General features: G+C 37.1%; 1 protein-coding gene across 1 annotated transcript; it reads right to left on the reverse strand.

Annotated features, from left to right (window-relative positions):
• Window positions 1-14,173: 14,173 nt before the first annotated feature.
• Window positions 14,174-20,091, reverse strand: SSMEM1 (serine rich single-pass membrane protein 1). The gene is made up of 3 exons (XM_052000261.1): window positions 19,810-20,091; window positions 15,382-15,445; window positions 14,174-14,781 (listed from the first exon to the last, which is right to left on the reverse strand). Exons 1-3 carry the CDS (start codon window positions 19,987-19,989, stop codon window positions 14,288-14,290), a joined length of 738 nt encoding a protein of 245 aa, XP_051856221.1. The 5' UTR covers window positions 19,990-20,091; the 3' UTR covers window positions 14,174-14,287.
• Window positions 20,092-20,180: the final 89 nt, after the last annotated feature.

Raw genomic sequence — 20,180 nt, forward strand, 5'->3', positions numbered from 1 at the left:
TATAGGAAGCAAGAGAAATAAAGAAGTGGTCAGATAGGAGGAAAACCAGGAGGCAGTATTGTTGTAAAAATCCAGAGAAAAGAAAATACCAAGAAAAGGGTGATTGACAGTGTTAAAAGGTGAGTGAAAAGGAATCAAGAATGAAGATTGAGAAAAAAAGCCATTAGATTTGGTCATTTAAAGATCATTGATAACTGTGCAGAGAGGGGTCTCAGTTGAATGATGAGATTGGAAGAATCTTACCAAAGAGTTAAGAAAAAAAGTAAGAGACAATGAAGTGGAGGCATCTATGGGGTAGAGAGGTGCTGGGCTAGAGTCAGGAAGACTTGGATTCAAATCCAGCCTTAGTCCTTACTACCTCTGTGATCCCTGACAAGTCATTTATCCATTGTTTGCCTCAGTGTCTTCATCTGTAAAATGGGTATAATAACACCTATCTCCCAGAGTTGTTGTAAGGGTCAAATGAGATAATTATAAGTATGTTAGCTATTGTTATTATCAATCATAACCCACTAGGGGACAAACTGATTAAGTGAGGTAAAATGACTATCAAGGGCAGCAGTTGTCAGGGCCACAGAATATTTGGCCTGGGGCCATTTGGGAAGGGGGATTGCATCATGTCACCTGATTTGGTAAAGCTCTTACTATCTTCAGGCAGGCTACCCCACGAAATAGTACCAAGCTACTTGGCCAAAGAACGGGAAGCCTACATCCTCGTAGATGCTTCATTTAGAAAAATAAAAAATTTTTTAAAAGAATGTTGAATTCTTCCCTTTAGTTCAGAGTAGTTCATACCTCTTAACTATGTACTTGTGGATAACTCATTTTTTCTCTCTCAAGACTAATTGTCTTGATAATAATAATAATAAAAACACATATTATCTCCTTGTTGTCCTGAAGAGTCCTTCATAAACTTTAAAGAACTAGATAAATGTTCACTTATTAATAATTAATTATCATTGACTTCGTTAGGACCAACAACAAATATTAGAATAAGGGCTTGTCTGTTGTCAATACCAGCCTGCCTGCATTCACTTTCCTACTTAGAATGTTGACTGACTAGAATATCTTTAAAATCCTGTGAAAAATGTGTCTTCTCCCAAGAGGAGATGAGGAGACTGAGTTCAGATTTGCCCATAGTGGAGTCAGGATCTGAACAGAAGCCTTTCAGCTTTGATAGCTAAGCATGGAATTACATTGAAATCTTTCTACTTCTTTACCTGATCCCTCTTGAGACCAAGCTAATAATGGTCATGACAATATTTATATGTGACTTATTATATGCAAGGCTATGTTAAACACTTTGTCATTATTTAACTTATTTGATTCTCACAAAAACCCTGAGAACTATAGGTACTATGATCATTTCCATTTTACAGATGAGGAAACTGAGGCAAATCATGATTTTTTTTTTTTTTTTTTTTTTTTACGTAACTTGCCCAGGGTCACACAACTAGTAAATGGCTGAGGTCAGATTTCAATTCAGGATTTTCTGCCTCCAATCCCTGTGCTCCATCCACTGCACCATCATGCCTTCTTTTAAAATATATATATATGTGTGTGTGTGTGTGTGTGTGTGTACATATATATGTATATATATTTATTCATATTTTTAATACTTTATTGATGACTTTTTAGAAAAAAAATTTAAATCATTTCCAAATTGAATGCTGCATTGAATCCTCTCTTGTAGGGAAAAATAATAATAATAATTCAGCAAACCCAGCCGAAATCAAATTGCATCTGACCATGTCTTGCACATCCCTTACCTCTCTCTTGAGAGAAATGTTTCAGACCTTTTCTATCCTACTTCCGAGTAGGACACCAAAAATCTTAATATTCAGTGGGTTAGGGTGCTGTTATTCACATCATATTGTAATGGGCTGAGGCTCGAGTTGATGCACTAAGGTCCCAAGCACGTGAGGCTAAATAGTAATTGGACCATACTCTCTTAATATATATACTTGGAGAAAGAATGGCCCTGTCCACTCTTTGTGCAAGTCCTAATGTGTTGTATAGGAAATGATGATTTTGGTGGGTAGAGTCAGGGGAGTGGAACAGAAAGAGAGACTGCTGGCTGACATCTTGTTGCAGCTGCACACATTGCTATCGCGACCCCCCCCCCCTTAACCTCCAATCTTCCTTCACCTCCGATTCTCCTTCACCTTCAATCCTTCTTCACCTTCACTAAGAATAAAGAGCGACAATTTTCCCCAAACCTGAATTCCTGACTCCGGCTGATTTTAAAATATGCAGTCATCACATTTGGCACCCAAGCGTGGGAACCAAGGACCCTGCTTTCACTAAAGAAGTCTCCAGTGACCAGGAACTTAGGTGAGTATAATAGACAAACAGGGAACTTATTTTCTTAAAGACTAAACTAGTAACCATTTTTGGCTGAAATGGGACAGATGCTAGCTAAAGATTCTCCATCCCCACTCCCCTCTCCATCCCAACCCAGGAGTGGTGCTATAGAAAGCATGCTTAAGCTGATAGAAGGACAAGGGCTACTTATAACTTGGGAACAGATAGCTTGACTTCTGGGTACATTAAAAGGCACCTCTCCTTGGTTCTTAGAGGAAGAGCAAAATCTCTCCAGATGATTGGACATTAATTGGGCAACAGCTCTCCACATATTACAACGAAAATGGTCCTCATTCAATTTCCATCGAGGCATTCTATTTATACAATATAATACAGTTGGCCTTAAGAAATTGTATAAGTTATAGAAGAAAGGAAAAAAGCTCTAGGAATAGCCAAATGGGGAAGCCTGAAATAAAGGAGGAAGACAATGAAAAGATTAATGGCCATATCCCAAAAGGGCATGGAGACTTAAGTGAGGCTCAAGGGTGTGGTGAATCTGAGGCAGCTTCAGCCCCACCTAAGGAGCAGGTAATTGACTCTCCTCCATTAACTCACCCTCCAGGATGGAGGGAGAAGGGGTAGTGGGGGGAGCAGCACCAGCACTCCTCCCAGTATCCAGCCATTCCTATGACCAGATTGCAAAAGGGACTAATTAAGGCCAAGGCGGAAGGGAGAGATGTATCAGAATTTCAACATCACATTTTTCCTGTAATTCAACAGTTTAATTCTTCAGGTCAAGATAGTAGAAAATACACTCCTTTTAATATAGAAATCCTCAAAGACCTGAAAAAGGCTTGCACTCTTTATGGGACTACATCAGCTTATGTTAAGATGTTATTACAGAATTTGGTTTTTGAAATCTTAACCCCTAATGACTAGAAATCTATAGCAAGGGTATGCCTAGAACCTGGACAAAACTACTTGTGGCTTTCTGAATATAGTGAGCTCTGTGGGATACAAGCCCAATAAAATAGTCAAAGTGGAGTTCATGCTGCAGTCACCTATGACCTACTAACAGGTGTAGATTCCTATGCAGACATCGCAGTACAGATTAATTATTCCATAGCAGCATATGAGCAAATTGTTGCTAATGCTATCAAAGCGTGGGCTTCTCTCCACAATAAAGACGACAAGGGTGAGGCCTTCACAAAAATAACACAAGGGCCAATTGAACTCTTTGCTGACTTTGTGGGACGTTTGCAGACAGCTATCACAAGAACTAATGGGGAAAATGCAGTAACAGACATTTTGATAAGACAACTTGCTAAGGAAAATGCTAATGAGGTTTGCAAAAGAATTATACTAGAACTGCACAAGGATGCTCCTTTAGAGGAGATCATAAGGCGCTGTGCCACAGTGGGCACAAATGCTTATTATACCCAAACTATGTTGAATATGGAAAGACAGGGTCCTTCTTGGCAAAGGAATTTTAGAGAAATGTGTAGATGCTTTCAGTGTAGAAAAGTTGGACATTTGAGAGCTCATTGTAGATATGGAGATAGAATGAGAAGACAGGGTGAGAGAATAATACCCAAAACCTCATGTCCAAAATGTAACTGAGGCTTTCACTGGGCCTCTGAATATAGATTGACCCAGAGAAATGAGAGGCAGGGCCCAGCTCCAAGGTATCAATCAAAAGATAGGTGGGGCATGATAGCAACTGAGGTTACACCCAGAGAGTCTTTAGAAATTCAGGACTCTGATGTCATCAATCAACAGAAAAGCAATCAGGATTACTGGGGAGGTTACAGGTCTTTTAACACAACAGGGCAGTGTCCAGTGCAAACAGCTCCACTATCTTTAGATAATCGCCAGGTGATGTGGAGAGATCCAGAAAGTGGTAAATAGAAGGGAATTATATAGGTTAACTGCTTAGGGAAGAAAGAGGGGTTGCTTATATTTTTACAGGAGGAGAAGGAATCAGATGGATGCCAACGAGCCGTATTCGCCTTGTCCATCACAAAGAGACGGAGCAGACCCTTGAAACGAAGGAGAAGACCCAAGAAATATAGGGTGGTTCTGTTGCTGATTGTGCTCACCATTGAAAGAGCGTGGCATTTGACTCATGGACATAGAAAATTGTTGGACTTCAAAACCCTCAGGAATCATTGGATTCTCTAAGACATGATAAGATTGTTGTAAGACTTCGAAACCCTCAGGAATCATTGGATTCTCTGAGACATAAGATTGTTGTAGGACTTGAAAACCCTCAGAAATCATTGGATTCTCTGAGACATAAAAATTGAAAGCCCTCAAGAATCATTGGATTTTCTGAGAAATGATAAGACTGTTACAGGACTTCAAAATCTGCTAGAATCATTGGATTCCCTAACACATAAAAAGACTTTTGCAGGACTTCAGAAACTTGGGGGGATCATTGGATTCCCTGACATGTGAAGCAATGATCAATAGATTGGTTTTGGACTATCTCTTGGCTGCTGAAGGCGTATGTGTGACTGCTGTTTACATACCCTCCTAGGACTTCTGGCAATCTTTTACAACACCTTGTTGATTTATAGTGTTTGTTATACCATTACTTGCGAGTACAATTCATGTTTGTTACACCACATCAAGCCTGCACTGACTGCGGGGAGGGTCATCACTAATAGCCTCTGCATTATTGCTATGTGCTTGTGTAATACCTCCCATGCTGATGGGTTTGTGTATAATAAGACCCTTCAACCCAGAAACCTGCTAACAACCCCAACTTCCCTTTGGTGCTTTTCATCTCCCTTCCTGAGATATCAGGGAAGGCATGATTATTTCCTTTTTTAGTGCTTTCACCTCCCTTCCTGAGAAGTTAGGGGGGTCGTGATCACCTCCTTTTTGGTGCTTTCACCTCCTTTCCTGAGAAGTCAGGGAGGGTGTGATCACCTCCCCTTGGGGGCTCTGACCTCCTTAGGAGTCGGGATGGCATGATCACCTATGTTCTAAAACAAAAGAAAGTGGGAGATGTAATGGGCTGAGGCTCAAGTTGATACACTGAGGTCCCAAGCACATGAGGCTAAATAGTAATTGGACCATACTCTATTAATATATATATTTGGAGAAAGAATGGTTCCCGCCCACTCTTTGTGCAAGTCCTGATGTGTTGTATAGGAAATGACAATTTTGGTGGATCTTGGAGGCAGGGGAGTGGAAAGGAAAGCGGAAAGAGAGACTGCTGGCTGAAGTCTTGTTGCAGGTGCACACATTGCTATTGTGACCTCCCTTCACCTCAGATCTCCTTTCACCTCCGATTCTCCTTCACCTTCAGTCCTTCTTCACCTTAACTAAGAATAAAGATCGACAATTTTCCCCTAACCTGAATTCCTGACTCCAGTTGATTTTAAAATACGCGATTATCACATCTTATGATTATTAATGAGGCTGGAGGTAGTAAGGGGAAATTATAAAATTTGTCAGGTGTTTATTCTTCAAAGCACTCAGTATATTCTTTATTTTGATGAGGACTAAGGGTACCGAAGAAGAGATGAGGCAAGAATGGGTGAGGGTCAGCTATCCAAGGCGCAAGTTCACAGGGAAGGAATTTCACTAAACCCAAAGGATATGGCAGAAAGCTTTATTTTTAAGAAAACACTAAGAGGGACTCTCTTGGCAGGCATATCATTCTCAAGAGAGAATGATCTGAAAAGAGTCATTTTCTGAAGACTCATTTTATGCATGATGACTTCCTTCAAGAAGGCTCATCTTGCTCCAGAAAATGGAAGACCATTTGGGTTTGTAGATCAAAGGAGATATTTTGCTGGTGATTTTACATAATTTTACAGGGCTGACTCAGATCAAGCAGAGTTTTACTCTCATCAGTTTTTCAGTCAAGAGCCACTCTTTGTGACCCCATTTGGGGTTTTCTTGGAAGAGATACTAGAGGGGTTTGCCATTTCCTTCTCCAGCTCATTTTACAGCTGAAGAAATTGAGCAAAAATAAAAGTGAGTGACTTGCCCAGTCACACAGCTGGTAAATATCAGAGGCCAGGTTTGAACTCAGGAAGAGAGTCTTCCTGACTCTAAGCCTAGTGCTCTACCCACTGCGGTACCTATTTGTCCCTATCTCAAGAGATAAGCATAGTTAAATTAAAAAAAAAAAAAAAAAAAAAACAGAATTGTGAAGAACTCTGTTTCCTGGAAGAAGAGAGGGAAGGTCTGAAAATAAGGGAAAAGGTACAGGAAGGGAAGATGAGAGGATAGTCATTAAATACTCTTCCTAATTCACCATTTTGTCTAGAGTGGGTTCCCAAGCAGGTAAGAATTTTATTTTCACTGATTCACTAATTCAATTCAGCAAATACCTCTTTGGAAACAACTATGTTCAAGACAAAGTCCTTGCCCTCCCAAGTTACCAAACTAGTAGAGAATATAAGAGCCATTAAAAAAACAATATAATTAACAAATACAAAATAGAAACATAAGTGAACAGTAAAGAAACAAAGTGAGCTATGGTAGAAATCTAAGAAGGGAGAATTGCATCTGTGAAATGTGTTGTGAAACTATATTTCCTATTGATCTGTGATTCCTTTCAGATTCCCAGCCCCCTCCTGACTGAGGCATATCCTCTCCAGAAAAAAGTTGTCTTTCTCGCAGGGCCTTTGATTCACAAATCCTGGTCAAAAGCATCCTTTTGAATTCCAATAGGAGATCTGGGTGTGTCCCAGCCCCCACCGGATCTGAGCCAACTTAGGCTCTCCCAGCCCCCATGGTTCTGATCTCTAGTTGTCCCAGCCCCCATTCTGACTTGCTTGGGTTGCCCAGCCCCCGCTGATTCTGATCTGCTGGGGCTTCCCAACCCCCACCAAGGCATCCAATATAATGAACTTCCATCAGCTAAAGTCTTTCCAGATGGACCTCGGTGGCTCACTCAACTGCCAGGACTTTCTGTCCACTGAGAACTGCAAAACTCTATTTTCCATAGATCTGTCACTATAGAAGTCAGTCTCTAGGTAAACTGATTTCTATCTAACAATAAACTTTCATTTTGCAACTAATATTCGGGAATGAGTGAATTCTTTCACTCCTAAAATCTGCGGCCAATTTAATGGGGATTCTTAATAACTCTCTTATAGCCACTAACCTCTATACCACTCTAAACACTTTATCAAGAGCATATCACCTTCTATGATGAGGGCAGATCATCTGGGTTTATAAGCCAGCTCTCTTCCCCCTACTCAAACTGCCTTTGGAACAAGTGATAATAAGGAAAGTTTTCACCTCTCTATATATAGCTAAATCTTTATCTGCAGACATGATAATTTTTCTCCTAAATTTCCCAAGTGCTTACTTGATGAAGAAAGAATGATTTAATGATTCCTATTTACCAAATTGCTTGTTTACATATATAACCTTCCTCAAATTGCTTATTGTCTTAGAGAAGAGCAAGGCAAGAGAGTGAATAAGAAAATTTTGAACTCTAAATTTTTTTAATGAACATTAAAAATTCTCTTTAAATGTAATAAGAAAAAAATACTATTTAAAAGAAAAACTTGCTTATTTAACTAATTATATCTCACCTTTTGGGAGGCAGTAAATGTGAGTAAATGAGCAATAGTCTAGAAACCAGGAATATTGGCCTTCACTGAATCAATCATCACCAAGTTTTATTTACAACCTGTTGGATGAACCTAGTATTAAACAGGAAGAAGATTTGTATGTAAGGGAAAGTCTCCTTGGGCTCCAGACCTGCATTTCCAATTGCAAAGGGAACCTCTCTACTTGAATGTCTTACTGATATCTGAAGCTCAACATTCTGGCTATTGCTTACTAGGTGATTCCAAACATATCATTATCCTCTCTCTATACCTCAGTTTTCTCATCTTTCAAATGAATTGGATTAGGATAATCACTAAGGTCCTTTTCAGTTCTAAAGTCTTATGTCCAAAACTGACTCATGCTGTTTTCTTCCAAATCTATTCCTCCTCCAGCTTCTTTATTTCTGTTACCAATTTTATTAGTCTCCCATTTGTCCATGTTCAGTTGTCTTTGGCTCCTTCCTCTTCCCCTCTTCCACAACCTGTCAGTTGCCAAGGATTCTGACTTTTGCCTCAGCAATATCTCTCCCATTGTTCCATCACCACTGCTGCTACTCTAGATCAGGTTCTCATACCTTCTTGTCTCAACTACTGAAGTAGGTCTCTAAACTATCTTCCTACCTAGAGGCTTTTGCCCAATAAATTGGGATAATATATGTAAAGAAATGTGAAAAAATTTTCCCTCAATAGATAGTATTTCATTTTTTCAATAACATGTAAAGATAATTTTAAACATTCATCTTTGTAAGTTTTTGTGTTCCAAATTTTTTCTCCTTCCCTTATTTCTCCGCTCCCCAAAATAGTAAACAATCGGATATGTTTCACATATATAATCTTTTTTTTAAACAGATTTCCATATTTGTCATATTGTGTAAGAAAAATCAAATCAAAAGGAGAAAAAGCAAACAAACAAAAAGAAAAAAGCAGAATATGCTTCAATCCACATTCAGTCTCCAAAGTTACCTCCTTGGATGCAGGTAGCACTTCTATCCCAGGACTATTAGAATTGTCTTGGATCATCTATTGCAGAGAAGAACTAAGTTCATCATAGTCAATCATCATATAATCTTACTATTACTATATACAATGCTCTCCTGGTTCTGCTCACTTCACTCAGAACCAAATTCATGTTAAGCCTTTCCAGGCTTTTCTGAAATCAGCTGGCTCATCATGTCTTACATTACATTCATATGCCATAACTTATTCAGCCAAGAAATGTACAAACTTTAAAGCACAACATACTCAAAGTACAATATTATGTTAGCTGTCATTGTTACTGCTATTATTATTCCAATGCATTCTATTTACATATACTGGATTTCTCTTCCCATTATCAATCTCAGTTCATTTCATCCCTCTACTCAGAAATTTTCCTTAGTTCCCCATTGCTAGATTTGTAATCTAGGAAAAACCCTTCTGGTATCCCATCTCTACTCTCCCTTCTCTCTACTCACACAGGCTCTTTTTTCCCTTTTCAGAGCCTCATCATCTCTCACCTGGTCTATTAAAATTAAATTCCTAATTTCTCTGCATGACTTCAGTGTCTTCTCTTTCCAATCCACCCTCCACAACTGCCAAACCTATATCCCTGAAACATAGATCTAATTGTCTCCTCTCAAAAATCTTCAGTGGTTCTCTAAGATAAAATACCAAATCTTCAGCCATTTAAAACTTTTCACGATCTGACTCCTATCTTTCTAATTTATTTCATGTTATTTGCTTTCACTCACTCTCTCTTCCAATCCAACTGTTCTGTACAAAATAGATTTCATTATAAGCAGCTAGGTGGTACATGGATAGTGCCCCAGGACTGGGGTCAGGAAGCTCAAATCCAGCCTTAGAAAGCTTTGTGACTCTGGGCAGTCACATAACATTTATTTGCCTCTCTTGCCTTATCTGGAAAATGGGGTTAATAAGAGTGCCTAGCACATAAAATAATTGCAAAGTACTTAGCACAGAAACTAGCTTATAATAGGCACTATTATATAGATGTTAGGTATCATAGCTATTATTCACCCTTTGTGCCTTTGTATAAGCATCCCTGTTTCTGGAATAGGCTTGCTTGTCACTTGTCTTAGAAAACCCTAAGCTTCCTTCAAAGTAGAGTTCAAATGCTATCTCCTAAATGCAGTCTTTCCTGCCCCTTTTTTTTCCCACTTCTGCTTTGAATTCACTTGCATACAGGTTCTGTACTCCTCAATAGAAGGCAAACTCCTTGAAAACAAGGCCTGTTGTTTTTGCCTTCATTGTCCTAGCACCCAGGATACTCTTAAGTACTTAATAAAATGTTAAATTGAGTCAAATAGACATTCTCCTTCCTTTTGCTCTTCCTCTTTTTAGAATTCTCCATATTTAGCTAGAAATGTATAGCTGTGGCCACATGCAACTAGGAGGAGTGGTAAAAGTTTGGAATATCCCACGTTCTGGGCTCAGTGGGAGGCCCTTGCTGAATCTTCACATTTCTTCTTCCATTTGCCATATCCTGGGTGAGAAGATCATCTCATGCAAAGTTTAAATGCATCTCTCCCTCACTGGCTAAATCTGAGACATTCAGTGTCATTCCAAAGATCCAAAGGTATCCTTGTATCTCTGGTAGTAAAGATTCGGTTGTATCTTTGGCCCATCCCAATGCTTATTCAAGCCAGGAGTCTCAGATAAGGCCCTTCCTTTTAAAAACATCTCAAAGAGTGGCCTGTTGACTACTGAATGATTAAAATGCAGGGCACATATAGGACTTCACTGAGAATGTGATCATTTTAGTTGAAGTATACCTCTTATGGGGAAAAAATTATCAAATGGGCATAATTATTATTAGAAAGACAAAGATTTCCATGCCCATGCAATTCCTTTCAGTCTGACTAAATAAATATTCTATGTTGATTCACATAGAGAACATGGAACATGAAGTTGAGCATCTTTGACTGAACCTTCCTCATTCTAAGTCAAAGGATTCATGAAATAGTTCAGATACATCACAATTCATTGCAAAAGATAAGTACATAATTGGAATACCTACCATCTAGGGGAGGAGGGAAAGGGGGAAAAATTTGGAACAGAAGGTTTTGCAAAGGTTAGTGTTGAAAAATTACTCATGTACATTGTTTTGTAAATAAAAAGCTATAATTTTTTTAAAAGAAAAAAAGAGAAAAAATTCATTTTTTTGCTTAAAAAAAAAGTTACGTGCATAAACAACCAATTTATAGTCCAGAGTTCAAGGATATTACCAGACAGCAGGTTGCATCCATAGCAGCAATATGAGCAAATATATAGGAGGCAAAGATGGCAGAGAAATGTTCTAAATAGGATCTGGCTATATATTTTTCCTGGACATATACTCTCTCCAAATGAGTTATCTAACTAACATGTGTGTGTGTGTGTGTGCAAGCTCCAAATTCCCAAATGTTTTCTTTGGGCATATGTGTTTCCCTAAGCGTGGTTCCTCTCTGATCAATATAACTTGTGGAAGAAGAAAGTTATATGTATATGGAGAACATATCCTTATCATTTATTCTGGTATCCTGAATAAATTAAATGCTTTTTGCTTTAAACTAATATCTCCTATGATTAATCTGGTAAAAACAAAAAAACAGTGATTTGGGCTCATGAACTGTGGTTTTAAGTGGATATTGATCCAAAGTATTCCTTGAACCTGGAGTAATTTTCAGAAGGGACTCAGGCTACAAATGTAAATGTAATATTTTTTCACTTAAAGTAATCCTTCAAGAAATGAAGAAATATCCACTTAAATGCAAAATTGATTAATTGGTTAATTAATTAGCAGATAGTGATTGCTGGGTCTTCTTTTCTTTCCTTAATGGTTTCTTCAGGAAAAAAAAAAGTATCCTAGTGACTTTATGGCAAACAAGAGACTCTACTGAATGGGTCTGCTGGAATGGTGTTGAGAAAATGGAGGTTGTGACTCTGAAGAACTACACCCTGAGTATGGAGTTATATTCTCCCTTGTAACAGCAAGAAAGTTCCTGGAGTCTTTAACAAGATAATAATCCAAAATAACATTCCACTTTAAAATGATTACATTTTTCTTCAAAGGCATATATATTCAATTATTTTTCACTGAAGATGAAAATTGTATTTTGTGTTAGTAAAGCATTTTTTGTTCAGATCCCCCCCCCAATAAAATTCAAGGTGAGGAGGCCTCCTTTTTCTTCTGAAAGTCCTTATATCTCCCTACCCCTTCTATAGGCAGATGACTTTCCTACTTTAAAAATAGGAAAACATTCAATGCCATTCATTAAAAGTTTCCCCATTCCATCCCACTAAAAACTTAACCCTTCTACTTGTGATCTTATTCTCTGCTATATGCTTCAAGATCTTGTCCCAGCAATTATTCAATTTCCAATTTTCCTTTTATATTGCTTTTTATTTGCTATCTACAAGCTAAATACTTAGCTCTCTCCTATTCTTAAACAATCTTATATTGGCTCTACCAATTGCTCAGACTTTATTAATATATTACTGCCAAGCTTCCATAACGATTAGTCTACACTAGTTATTCTCCATTTTCTCACCACTCACTTGTCAATCCCTTACAATAAGATTTTTTACCCCACCACCACCACTCTATTGGAATTGCTCTTTCCAAAGTTAATTCTTCAATGACAAATCTTGTGATTTCCCCGAGTTTCATCCTCTTTGCCCTCTCTAAATGTTTATACTACGAACCACTCCCTCTTCCCAGATTCTTTCTCTTCTTTGGATTCCATGACACCACTTTTTTCTGATTCTCCTTATCTTAACAATTTTCTTTCAGTCGCCTCTCTCTTTCATCATCTATCTTCTAACTCTAAGCAGCTTGGAGTGAGGAAGACTTGAGTTCAAATCCAACTTCAGACACTTAATAACTGGGTGATGTTGAGGCAAGTCACTTACCCTGTCTGCCTTACTTTCCTCAACTCAATTCCTTCAAATGGGGATAATAATAGCATTTACCCTCTCTCTCCCAGAGTTATAGTGAAGATATTGTAAAATACTTAGCACAATGGTGGGCTCATGAGCCACCATGGGTTCAGTTAACCTCTACATAGATTGCTCTCAGAACCAGATATCCAAGCCTGATCTTGTCCCCTTGAATTCTAGTTCTGTGTTGTCAACCCTTATGAGACAGCTCTGTCCCAATATCCTGTTGGCACTTCAAGCTTCTCCTATTTAGGGACCATAGTCCTAAGCCACCCAGGTTAATATTGTTGTTACCCTTCACTCTTCCTTCTCTCTCTTCTTCCTCTCCTTCTACCCCACATTCAATCATTTACCAAGACTTGTTGATTCTCCTTTAACATTCCTTACATCCATTCTCATTCTCTATACTCACAGGCCAACTCCTTAAATTAGATCCTCCTCACTTCTCTCCTAGACTTCTTTAAATATAGTCTCCTAATTGGTCCCCCTGCACCTAATCCATCCTACACTTAGCAGTCAAAATAATCTTCCCAAAGGTCAGTCTTTCTGACGAAGAACTCTCCTCAAAATAGAAAAAAAAAAAAAAATTGAGGAAAAAACACTTCTCATTCCAGCATTAAAGGTCCTCCCCAGTCTGGCTCCACATACCTTTCCAGCCTCATCTTATATAACTCCTTGTCTTTATGAGCTCTATATTCTAGCTAAATTAGACTGTTAGCAATCCCTAGAACTTGACATTTCATCTCTTGACTCCATGCATTTCAATAGGCAACATTCCCCATGGATAGAATTAATTCCTTTCTCATCTCTCTCAAAAACTTCATCTTACTTCAAGACTTAGCTGAGTTATGGGACATTCCCAAATCCTATCAGTTGTTAATACTCTACTCATCCTCAATTATTTTGCATTTGTCTTTGCTTCCCAATTCCTAGTACAATCAGTGTCTTGCAGACACAAAGTACTTAAATAAATGCTTGTTAAATTGGTGGATAAATTATCCATTTTTAAAGGAGCTTCCTTATTTATTTTAGAGGAATAAATAAACTTAGGAACAAAAATATTTATTTATGCTGATTTATGTAAAAATCATAGGATCACAGGTTTAGACCTGGAAAGGACATTTCAAGCCATCTAATCCAACCTCATCATTTTAAGATGATTTATTTGACTAGAGTAACATTGCTAGTAAGCATCTGAATCAGAACTTTGGAATCAGTAAGATTCCAAATCCAGAGTAGTATGCTACACTGCATCATGTAGCTATACAGTATATATAAATCTTTGTTTGTACTGTCATGATGCTAAAATGAAATTTACTAGTTTTTTTTTTACTTAAAAATAATTATCTAAAACATACCAAGTACACTCGTCATTAGTAGAGAGACTTTATTGTAAAGCCTCACTACCCTGACCTCTGGTGATATTTCATACTTGTTTTAATCTCTTATTCATTTGTCTTCAATAATTAAGAACTGGATAAAGTTCAAATTCTACTGAATTTTGTGTTAATTTCTACTAGAGAATTCTCCTCCGGAATATCTCCATCCACTGGAGGAGGTGCTGTAGGAGGATGAAGGAAGTGGCGAGTCAGCCACTCACTGGTTCTCATAGCTTTGCAGTGGAGGCAAGGCCTTTCCCTGATTTGGTAGCTTCCAAGGTTCCTCTGCCTTTGGGCTATCTTTCTTCTCCTAAGGCTGGCTGGAGTTGGATGATGTTCAGTCTCACTCTCCTTCCAGGAGGAGGCTCCTGAGTTAGAGTCCATACTGTCCCTGTCAGTGGTATCACTATCATGGAGGCCTTGATTCATCTGGTTCAGCTGAGAGTGAAGTCTGGCTCTTCTCCTTTCTAGGTAGGCATTAACAAGTGCCACTTCTGAGTCAGTTACAGGTGAAAGTTGCATATGTTTTGGTTTCTTCTTAAAGATCTTTCTAAAAGATTCCCAGATGGTGTTTTTGCTGTGTCGCTTACAGTAGGCATCTTGGATAACAACAATCAGAAGAAAACAACAGATTAGGTGCCGTGCAATTCAATATGCTACTTATATTATAGCAATAGTAGCATGAATCCCAAAGATAACAAGTAGTAGTATATTTTTAACAGTATTCAGATCATACAATTCTGCCACATGCAATAAAGACCCATGACTTCACTCCCCACTCCATGTTGAGTCAGACCTATCTCACTCTGGATGAGCAAAAAGAAACAGAAATCTTGGAGGCCACTTGGAGGCCAGAAATGCTGATTCTGATTTAAGGTCCAAGGCAAAGGTCCCAACCTTTTCCAAAGAAGTGCCAAGTATCCATTTCTCAGAGCTTTTTCATTCTTATTTTAAAATGAGTGATGAAGTTGAAGGGAATTAGAAGTTAAAGTAGGGCAAATATGGACAAATAGCAAAAGCCTTGGTAGTAAGAATGGGAGAGAGGTAAAGATGAGAGATAATATTTCCAGTTCCCTGCAAAATTCAATCTGGTTTAGCAGTAGAGATGAAGGGTATAGACAGGGACAAGAAAGTTGGATCTTCAGCACAAATTTACATTGTCAAAATCTTTTTTACTAATGCTGTATACTGTACCTCACCTTTATATCCTGAACCGCTTGTCCCAATGTCTGGTGATAGTGATGCATCCTTTTTCTCAGACATCTGTGTCAAAAAATATAGACTAGTCACAGAGATTCCTAAATTAGAAGTCCTTCATCATTATTCATTTGTTAAGAAATACTGTTGCTTAGGGCATTAGGTGAGTATAATTTAAAATTTTAATTTGCCAAATATTTATTAAGTTTCTGATCCTGCTTAATCACCATCAGTTTGAAAGACAGACTTTTTGGGAACATTATGTAAATATGAATTGTTATTACAGATAGTGCAGTCTCTTAAATTGGCCTGGACAATATAGAAAAATTATTTTCAGACATAATATTTTTCAAGGTATAGTCATCAAAACAAATGATATAATATAGATAAGCAAATATATATTAAAATATATGTAACTTTATAAATCTTAAAGCTCTCTATAAATGCTAATTATTAGCTTTATTATTAACAAAAAAATTATTTATATTAGAAGAATAAGAAACATGGAACCAAAAATATTTCTTTGTGTTCTCTTTAGTAAAAATCATAGGTTTAGAAGTAGAAAGAACTTTAGAAATCAACTAGTCCAAACCCTTAATTTGACAAGTGAAGAAATAAGTTCTGATAGAGGTTAAGTGCCCAAAATACAAGCAAAGATCCATGGCAGAACCTGAACCCAATTCTTACTGATGGCATAGTATCCTAAGTGATTTTCTAACCAAGGGAACTAAATGGACTGAGCCTTTGCAGGAAACTTTTTTTTTAATGACTAGTCTAATTTGGGACATAAAAATAAACTTAAGGCTTTCACCCTAAGCCATTAACTCCCTTCAAAGTTCTCAAAAAAACCTTTGAAAATACTGTCTCCCCCTCCAATGATGTGGCCACATAATTTCATCTATTTGTATATCTGAGTTGTTTATTCTGTTGCTGTTCAGTTGTTTCAGACTCTTCATGATCTCTTCCATGAGGTTTTCTTAGCAAAGATACTAGAGTGGTTTGCCATTTCCTGCTTCAGTGGCAAAAGTGATTGAGGCTGGATTTGAACTCTTCTTCCTATCCAGTATATCACCTAAGCTGGCTCTATGCTGCCTGCCAAAAGTGATGGCTCTAAAGTCATCCTTTTTCATGTGTAACGTGTCATATGAGGACATTCCTACTTTTCTTCTAAATTCTCCCTGTTTCTATACTACTTCCATATATAATTTTTTTTCCTCTTCCATATATCATGATGGTCTTTGTCATGAAAGGTATAACTTGGCACACATTCCTGGGTGTGTTTACTGGTAAATTAAATTGGAAATAGGATCTCAGGCTCTCTTGATAATTTATGCCTTTTATTTGGTTGGTTTTTTGCCAGGCAATTAGGGTTTAAGTGACTTGCCCAGGATCACACAGCTTGCAACTATCAAGTATCTGAAATAACATTTGAATTCAGGTGTCCTCCAGGGCCATGCCTAGCTGCCCCTTCCTTTTATTTCTTAATGCTGTTGGTTAGAGCCTTAATATTTGCTCAATTCAAATTATATCATTTTGAGCAATCTTCCACTTGTATACAAAGATTTTTAAAATTCCAGTTAAATAAAAAGGTAGGAAGAGGCAGTATAGCATAATGGATAGAGAACTGATTTCCACACAGAAAGACTAGGGGGGTTCAAGTCTTACCTCTGATACTAGACTTGTGATCTTGAGCAAGTCAGTAAGGAAATCAAAGGTTCAGAACTTATCTTTATTGAAACAACAAATCTAATCTTTTAAAAAATTAATAAAAATTAACATTGTTACATTTTAAGCACTTTACAAATATCTGTTTTTATTCTCACAACCACTCTAGGAGATAGATTATCATTATTATTATCAATTTTACATTTGAGGAAACTGAGGCTGAGAAGTTGTGCTTAACAACAATTAACATTTATGTTGCATTTTGAAGTTTGCAAAGCACTTTACAAACAACCCTTTTTATCCTCCCAACAACCCTAAGAGGTAGATGCTATTATTGGTTTTACAACTGAAGAAAGGGAAGCTGAGAAAGTGTGACTTGTCTAGAGCCACATGGCTAATAAATTTCTAGACAAGATTTGAACTGAGGTCTTCCTGACTCCAGACTAAGGATTTATCCATTGTGCTACATAAGTATTTATTAAACATTGATATAAGTTGTTTTATAGAGAAAGTGAGAGAACCAAAGTTGGCTTATACTCTGAGAGGTAAGGTAGTATAAGGAAAAGGCCAGGGGCTAAAAGTTCTGTGTTTTAATTCTAGATATATCATATTAGCTGTGAATATTAGGCAAGTCATTTCACCCATATTTTGGCCTGGATACTATAAAATGCCAGGGGGTTGGAATCAATGACTCTGAGATCCCTTCAAGTTCAGTAATTCTGTTCCAGCAGACCATAAGGCTAGATTAACAGAGATAGCCTTGATAATAATAATGGCAGTTCACATTTATTTAGTGCTTTAAGGTTTGTAAATTGCCTTATAAATATTGTATTCTCACAAAAAAACCTGGGAAATAGGTGCTATTATTATCCTCATTTTACAGATGAGAAAACTGAAGCAGACAAGAGGCTAGCTTGCCTACGGTTACATATTCAAGTATCTGAGGTTACTTTTGAATTCAGATTTTCCTAACTCAAGGCCCAAGGTTCTATCTACTATACTACCTAGCTGCTTCAAAGTATGTATGTATGCATATGTGTATGTATGTATGTATAAATTATATATTTAATGCACAAAATATTTACATTTTAATGGCAAATGGATAAATATATATGAGAAGTAGATAAGAGAAAATGCATTTTGTAGCATGATTAATTACTACAGTTTTCCCAACATAGTTATACCCAATTACCTATAAATAACTAATTTTCTTAACTCATCAGAAGAAAATGAGGAATTTTCCTCTTTCTTTCTAATATCATTAGGGCTTAGAAGCAGCATTTTTCATTGTTCCTAAAGAAAGGAATTTGAGTTCCCTTTCCCAGCTCTAGAATACAAGATTCTATATAGATTATGCAGACAAGAGAGATTGCTATTATATTTAAATCTCTAAAACTGAAGATGTTTTAGCCTAGATTAGAAGATGACTGGGTAAAGATGAGGTAGAGACACAATATCTCTCTTCAAGTATTTGAAAGGTGGTCATTGGAAAAAAGATTAAATTTGTTTTACTTTTGGAGGAAAAAATCTTCCTAATAGCCCTGGAGGTCTTCAAGGAAAAGCTGGATGATCACATCATTTGTTGGAGATCCTATAATGTGGATTCTTAAACAGACTACTTCTGGGATCTCTTCCAATTCTGATATCCTGGGAAAAATTTTGGTGATATGCAAGAGTAGTACTTTTTTTATTAGGCTAGTTATACATTCAGTGTTTAGTTTAAATAATTAAAGCTATTCATATTCTCCTTTTATTGACTGCTGTCAAAGAATCTGCCTTAAAGATTATTCATATGAATTTATCATAGGGAGGGCATTTCTGACTACTGAAAATAAAACACCAAAGTGTTTAATAACACATTTTTTACTCTAATGGAGCACTTAGAAATGGAAAAGACTGCCAACCTCAATATTCTGATAAATTCTCAATGACAGTAATAATTGTTACTAAAAAAAAGTAACAACATTGGTTTTCATATTACTATTAGTATTGTTAACATGTATTTCATATGTAGTATCAGTAAGTACAAATGTGGTTTGGTTAGGCATCTATTTTGCATTAAAAATCAGGATCTACAGTTCTATTAAGTAGTTATAAAAGCACTGCCAGCTATAGTAATGTTAAGTGGCAGAAAATATATTTATGTGCCAGCTAAGTAGTACAGTAGAGTGCTGAGCCTGGAGTCATGAAGATCTGAATTCAAATCTTCTTTCAGACACTTACTAGCTATATGACCTTGGGCATGTCACCTAGCTTTTGTCGGTTCTCAAGTTTCAAAACTGTAAAATGGAAAATAGAACAACTCTCAAGAGTTGTTATAAAGAACAAATGAGATGGTATTTGTAAAGTGCTTAGTGGCTGGCCCATAGTAGAAACTATGTAAATGCTATTTAGAAACATTGTTATTATTGCTTTAATTCACAAAGGATGTAAGGGCAGTTCTGCATCTTAGTCTGGGCTCTTATTTTACGTAAAAAAAAAAAAAAAACTTTCTATGGCATTTTGATAATATTTTATAATAACAAATATCTTACCCTCCCACAACCTGAATTATGAGGACAAAGAAGGAAACTTCCAATCATTAGAAGTTAGAAAGGTTTTAGCCATACACACACACACACACACACACACACACACACACACACATACACACACACACATACATACATATATACACACACAAACACATACACACACACAAACCCTAACTTCACAAAAATACATGGCTTAGTAAATATATTAATAAGAATGGAAGAATATCCTACCCAAAGAGAAGCCCTGTAGAGGATCATCAGGAACAACATAATGACAAAGTACCAAAGTAGAAAGTTCCCTACTGCCCCACAAGAGTCATCCTTTCGGCATTCATACTCCGGATTTGGAATGAAATTCAAAGGCTTGCTGGGAGGATCCATCTCCCGGAAAAGGGAATAAGGGAGTCCCATGAAGCTACTTTCTTAGAAAATATCAAAACATGCTTTATGTGATTGAAGATGACTGGGAGAATACTTCAATCCATGATGTATAACAACTTCCTTGGCAACCCATTATGACATGTTTCAGCAACTGTGACAAGAATTAACAAGCCACTATAATGGATTCCTTAAAGTTTTTAAGAATATTTTAAGTACCTTAC

This window comes from Antechinus flavipes, chromosome 5 (assembly GCF_016432865.1).
Source record: "Antechinus flavipes isolate AdamAnt ecotype Samford, QLD, Australia chromosome 5, AdamAnt_v2, whole genome shotgun sequence".
In the NCBI taxonomy this organism is placed as follows: domain Eukaryota; kingdom Metazoa; phylum Chordata; class Mammalia; order Dasyuromorphia; family Dasyuridae; genus Antechinus; species Antechinus flavipes.

What these genes read in the sequence shown, in the direction of transcription:
- SSMEM1 (XM_052000261.1), bottom strand. Translation starts at nt 19,989, where the DNA reads ATGGGACTCCCTTATTCCCTTTTCCGGGAGATGGATCCTCCCAGCAAG. An exon ending in TCTACAGGGCTTCTCTTTGG is followed by an intron (nt 15,446 to 19,809) that starts GTAGGATATTCT and finishes TTTTTGACACAG; the next exon opens with ATGTCTGAGAAAAAGGATGC. An exon ending in AAGCGGTTCAGGATATAAAG is followed by an intron (nt 14,782 to 15,381) that starts GTGAGGTACAGT and finishes TTGTTATCCAAG; the next exon opens with ATGCCTACTGTAAGCGACAC.